At 38.1% G+C, this 6,701-nt stretch overlaps 1 protein-coding gene across 4 annotated transcripts in view; it reads right to left on the bottom strand.

Moving 5' to 3' along the window:
- The window catches only part of LOC129889081 (probable 3-hydroxyisobutyryl-CoA hydrolase 3), a 76,467-nt gene extending 70,147 nt beyond the window's left edge, over nucleotides 1-6,320 (bottom strand). For all 4 annotated transcript variants that reach the window (XM_055964209.1, XM_055964208.1, XM_055964211.1 and 1 more), the window contains exon 1: nucleotides 6,164-6,320. In XM_055964209.1, the coding sequence (XP_055820184.1) occupies nucleotides 6,164-6,202 (39 nt within the window). In that variant the 5' untranslated portion in view covers nucleotides 6,203-6,320. The remainder of the gene's footprint in view (nucleotides 1-6,163) is intronic.
- Nucleotides 6,321-6,701: the final 381 nt, after the last annotated feature.

Below are 6,701 nucleotides of genomic sequence, written 5' to 3' on the forward strand. Positions count from 1 at the left end.
AGTACGCCGACGTGAACAGTATTCCGACGTGAGCAGTATTTTCCGACGGCAACCAGGTTCATTTCTACCGGAGTTGGTACCTCCGGTTTTTATATCTTTATATTCTATCATTTGTTCATATACTGGTAGTTACATTTTGCCGATTTTAAACTCCCGAATAATTTATTAGTTCTTACGCATTTTCGTGGCTTTGGATAGTGATGGTAGACTAGGGTCATGTTCTCGCTCATGGACGGGGACGAGGGTAAGGAGAGGTAAGTGGGATAAAGGAGCGTCTAGACTGAGAATAGGTTCTTGGAACATTGGGACGTTAACGGGTAAATCCATAGAACTGGTTAAGATTCTAAAAAAGAGGAAGATTAATATAGCCTGTGTCCAGGAGACAAAATGGGTCGGCTCTAAAGCTAAGGAGGTAGACGGGTATAAGCTTTGGTTTTCTGGTAAATCGAAGTATAGAAATGGGGTAGGCATTTTAATAGACAGTGATTTAAGGGATCAGGTGGTGGAGGTTAGGAGAGTCAATGATAGGATGATGTCGATTAAAATGGTCGTTGAAGGGATCACGTTGAACGTTATTAGTGCTTATGCGCCGCAAGCGGGCTTATGCGAGGAGGATAAGAGGCGCTTTTGGGAGCAGTTGGACGAGTTAGTGGGAGGCATACCACCTACTGAGAAGCTTGTCGTGGGAGGGGATTTCAATGGGCACATCGGATCTATTTCGGGAGGGTATGATGATGTGCATGGGGGCTTTGGCTTCGGGGACAGAAATGGAGGAGGAACCGCACTGTTGGATTTCGCAAGAGCTTTCGGATTGGTGATAGCCAACTCGAGTTTCCCAAAGAAGGAGGACCACTTGGTAACCTTCCGTAGCTCAGTGGCTAAAACTCAGATAGATTTTTTACTCCTCAGGAAGGATGATAAGGGTTTGTGCAAAGATTGTAAGGTCATCCCGATCGACAACCTTACAACCCGACATAAGCTCTTAGTGATGGATTTAGGGATAAAGATGACAAGGACGAGGAGGGTCGGGGAAGAACGACCTAGGATCAGATGGGGGAGTTTGACAACGGTTAGTGCCCTCGAGATGGGAGAGAAATTGAAGGATATGGGGGCCTGGGATAGTAGTGGGGATGCGAACGATATGTGGGATAGGACAGCTAGTTATATTAGGGTTGTAGCAAAGGAAGTGCTAGGAGTCTCGACAGGCAGTCGTAGTCGGCATCGAGGGGACTGGTGGTGGAATGGAGAAGTGCAAGGGAAAGTGGAAGCAAAGAAGGTGGCGTATGCTAAGTTGATGGAGAGCAAGGATGAGGTGGAGAAGTGGACAAATGGAGAATTGTATAAGATAGCGAGGAAGGAGGCGAAGTCAGCGGTTGCAACGGCAAAAATAGCAGCTTTTGAACGTCTTTATGCTGAACTGGAAGAGAAAGGTGGGGACAGAAAATTATTCAGGCTAGCCAGGGCCCGGGAGAGAAGGGCACGCGGTGTGGATCAAGTGAAGTGCATTAAAGACGAAGACGGAAAAGTATTGGTAGAGGAGACCCTTATCAAACAAAGATGGCAGTCATACTTCCATAAACTTTTGAATGACAAAGGGGACAGAGAAATTATGTTGGGAGATTTGGAACATACAGGAAAGAGTCACGATTTTGGGGGTTGTAGGAGTATTACGGTCGATGAGGTTAAGGATGCTGTTCGTAGGATGCGCTGGGGAAGAGCGACCGGACCTGACGAGATCCCTGGAGAATTTTGGAAGAGTGCGGGCTCGGTAGGTTTGGAATGGCTGACTAGGTTATTTAATGTCATCTTTACGACGACAACGATGCCCGTAGAATGGAGATCGAGCATCATGATCCCGCTTTACAAAAATAAAGGGGATAGCCAGAGCTGTGACAACTATAGAGGTATTAAGCTTCTAAACTATACTATGAAAGTGTGGGAAAGAGTAGTAGAGATGAGGGTGAGGAGAGGCGTGTCTATTTCAGAGAACCAGTTCGGATTTATGCCGGGACGCTCAACTACAGAAGCCATCCACCTTATGAGGAGACTAATGGAGCAATATAGGGAGAGGAAAAAAGACTTGCATATGGTGTTCATCGACTTGGAAAAGGCTTACGATAAAGTCCTACGAGAGATACTATGGAGATGTTTGGAGGCTAAAGGTGTACATGTAGCGTACATAAGGGTGATCAAGGACATGTACGAGGGTGCCAAAACCAGGGTAAGGACAATAGGAGGGGACTCAGAACACTTCCCAGTTATGATGGGGTTGCACCAATGATCAGCTCTTAGCCCGTTCCTATTTGCCTTGGTGATGGATGGATTGACGCGACAAATTCAAGGTGAGGTGCCATGGTGTATGCTTTTTGCGGACGACATAGTCCTCATCGATGAGACTCGTAGCGGAGTTAACGCTAAGCTGGAAGATTGGAGACGCACCTTGGAGTCTAAGGGGTTTAAGCTGAGTAGGACCAAGACAGAGTACCTAGAGTGCAAGTTCAGTGAGACACCTCAAGAGGTTGGCACGGAAGTTAGGCTCGGGGACCAAGCCATCCAAAAGAGAAGTAGTTTTAAGTACCTTGGTTCTATCATGCAAGACAGCGGAGAGATCGATGAGGATGTCACACACCGTATTGGGGCAGGATGGATGAAATGGAGGCTCGCCTCCGGTGTGTTATGTGACAAGAAGGTGCCACCACAACTTAAGGGCAAGTTCTACAAAGTGGTGGTTAGACCAACTATGTTGTATGGGGCGGAGTGTTGGCCAGTTAAGGTCTCCCACGTGCAAAGGATGAAGGTTGCCGAGATGAGAATGTTGAGATGGATGTGTGGGCATACCAGGAGTGACAAGATTAGAAATGAGGCTATTCGAGAAAAGGTAGGAGTGGCCTCGGTGGAAGACAAGATGCGGGAAACGCGACTGAGATGGTTTGGACATGTGAAGAGGAGAGTCCCAGATGCACCAGTGCGGAGATGTGAGAGGCTGGCCATGGATTGTTTCAGAAGAGGTAGGGGTAGGCCGAAGAAATATTGGGGAGAGGTGATCAGACAGGACATGGCGCATTTACGACTTACCGAGGACATGACCCTAGATAGGAGGGTGTGGAGGACACACATTAGGGTAGAAGGCTAGTACATAATGGTTTTATTCTCCCTTATTCGTAGGCGTATTAACGCACTATGATTTCTTGTACTCTGATGTATGCTATTTATGGTATTTATGTTATTATCCAATAATAATATCTACTGTTTTTGTGCTTTGATTATAATATTGTTTGGACCGTTTTCGTCATCTACTTATTTATTCTAATATTCTTGTCTGACCTTTTTCTATGCTTTTATTGAGCCGAGGGTCTTTCGGAAACAGCCGTCCTACATTGGTAGGAGTCAGGTCTGCGTACACTCTACCCTCCCCAGACCCCACGATGTGGGATTTCACTGGGTTGTTGTTGTTGTATGTGTAGGAACCTTTTTTTAACATAATCGATAGTTTTTAGGATGAATCACACGTGTGAGAGATATGAAATTTTTGAGCAGACTTAAATCCCTTACTTTGCCATTTTTTCAGAATAGAATTTTGCTTAATATCATTTGAATGGACTCAGATCCTTTCATGTAGTAGAGTCTTTGATGGGCTTTGAATTTGGATAGATAAAATTGTCTTTTCTTCTTTCTCAATTCAAATAGAGGAGATGAAGAATTTTGGAAATATTACTAGGAAAAACATTTTTTAATAAATAATTACTGATTTTAGCGATATTTATTTATTTATTATCATTTATAGCAATATTATGATATATCTACTATGTATTAAAAGTGAATTATGCATGCAATATAAATGTATTATAAATGTTTTAAAATATATTATATTTATTTGATAAGAAATTGACACAATGTATTATAAGTGTATTAAAGTATGTGATAAATAAAGTATCCATGAATAAAATTTGTATTATATGAGCTTTATAAATTACTCTCGCTAATATGTATTAAAATTATATTATAAATATTTAATAAAAAAAATATTATTATAATAAATAATAAATATTTTCTTAATATAATACATTTATATAAATTTTCCAAGAATATTTCAAATCTTGATCTATATGGGTGAATGGGGCCAGCCAGGCACGGTTTCCACCCTTAGTACTTGTGGTCTAAAACACAATGGAGGGTAAGCTAAATTAGTTTTGGTTAGTGCAAGAGAAAATTTCAAACCTTTTGAATGGGGGAAGAGTTGTTGCAGCTTTGCTTGTGCCGTATACAACTTTAACCCCCCTTCAATTTTTCTTTGTTTTCTCGATACAGTCCCTTCTATGAGTGTGCTTGGTAGGAAATGTTTTTCAATTTTCTCATATTTGGTTGACTTAAATATTTTAAAATATTTTTTAAATTAATTTTTTTTTTTAATTTAAGAAAAATGATTTTCTTTCAAAACCTACGGAAAATATTTTTTAAAACTCTCCTCCAACCTCAAATTACAATGTTTTCTTCTTATCCACCCCTACTACCACTCCCTCCTCCCCCCTCCCAAAAAATAATAATAAAATTAAAAGTTTATTTTAAAAAAATATTTCACATTTCCAAAATTTCATTTTTTTACTCCATCCCTACCCCGACCATCCTACCCCTCCCCCCTACCCCCCAAAAAAAAAAACTTTATTTTCTTAAAAAAAATATTTCAAAATTTAAAATTTTTATTTTTTTACCTACCCCTATCCTCACCGACCCCCCTCCCCACAAAAAAAAATTAAAAAATTTCAAATTTTAAAAGTTTTGTTTTTTTACCCCCCCCCCCCCCCAAACACACACACAAAAAAAATTAAAAAATTATTTTTTTACCCCACCTCTACCCCGATCCCCCCCCACACCACCAACCACCCGCCCCCACGACACATACACATACACAAAAAAATATTTTTGAAAAATATTTCATGTTTTGAAAATTATATTTTTTCACCTCACCCCTAATCCCCCCCCCCCCCCCCCCCGCGCCACTCTCAAAAAATTATTTTAAAAAAATCAAATTATTTGAAAGTTACGTTTGGAGTCGGGTGTGGTCGAATTTCAATTTGAAAGTCGGGACCGAATCTAAATTTGAAAGTCAAATCTTGAGTTGAAAGACGAGTTGGGTCCCACATTAGGTGTCGGGGTCGAATCCCAAGTCAATTACTAGGGTTGATTTTCATGTCAGAAATTATTTTTCTAAAAAATATTTTCTACTCTCTGGCCAAAAATAAAAGATATTTTCTAAAAAATATTTTCATCCACTAACCAAACAATAGAAAATATTTTTCGAAAAATATTTGTTATTCACTAACTAAGAATGAGAAAATAAATTAGAAACCAACTTGTTTTCCAAAAAAACATTTTTCTTAAATTCATACGAAACACACCCTATGTTTTCAACATTTTAATGAGACCACAAGTTTATATTAATTTATTAAACTTTCCAAATTAACTATATATGTCCCATAAATTGGGAACATACAAATAATTAATATCACGACCTAAGAAAATTGATTTACAAATACGTACCCTTCATTCATTTCTTGGTCTAAAAAACACCCTATTTTTTGATTCAAGAATAGCCCTCTAACTAACTGATGGGTATTTGCAATTTAAATTAGCGACCTGACATAATATGATTTTGCACATACATTACTTAATTTAAAACCTGCCCCTAGCTAATAATGGGTTTAAACATTAGACTGACAAAGAATGGAGGAGGTTGTACATGAATAAGCTATTAATTTGGCTGTATTTAAGATTGTAGATCTAGCTGGAACATCGTTTTTTCATAATCCTCACACAATCTATTCCATTCTCAAAGAGAAATATAATGAAGATTATTTTTTTCTTTATGGAGAGAGTTGTCAAAATTGGATCTGACAAGATGAAGATAAATCTTGGTCTTAAAATTAAAAGAGTTTGTTTTGAAGAGAAATTAAGTTGTTTGTCCAGTTGAACGATCATCCCAATATCCCATCCCTGTTTGTAGCAAATTCAAGATAAATCTTTCACAGACAAAACATACTAATTTCATGAATCATCTTAATTAATATTATATTTCCAAAGCAAAAGCAAAAGCAAAAGCAAATTATATATGTTGTAAAGTTCGACTTCAAATATTAGTACTAATGTAAGACTTCAAAGTTCATACCTGATTAAGGTCAGGATCGGACTTAATCCTAGAAGCCATGTGTTGGTTTCTTCACACTCGATCTGTTAAAAAGGAAACGAAACAAATTAAAAGAAGAGGAAAAACACTCTAGGCTCTGTACTATTTTTGGTAGGTTACCGAATAGAAAGAAAAGTTAATTTGTCTGGGAACCTGAATTGCAAAGCTGACGAGCAGAGTGCATGGGGATATGTTCATTTTTATTAATGCATTTATTGCCACTTCGAAAGTAGGTTTGCACACTTGTTGAAAAATAATTAATTTTTAAGCATTTAACTTATTTACAACAACAACAAAAAAAGCACTTTGATATATATACATATTTGTATTTAGGACTCGACATAAAATATATAAAAAATTAAATTATCGAATCGAAAATTGAAAAAATTGATAATTCAATATTTGGAAATTTCATATTCGGGAGTAAAATTTCAAAATTACGATATTTAAATTTGAATTTGGTACAAGCTATTAATATCATTTGATATTCAATATTTACTGACTATATAGAATTATTATT

The sequence above is a fragment of the Solanum dulcamara genome, chromosome 5 (genome assembly GCF_947179165.1).
Source record: "Solanum dulcamara chromosome 5, daSolDulc1.2, whole genome shotgun sequence".
Lineage (NCBI taxonomy): Eukaryota > Viridiplantae > Streptophyta > Magnoliopsida > Solanales > Solanaceae > Solanum > Solanum dulcamara.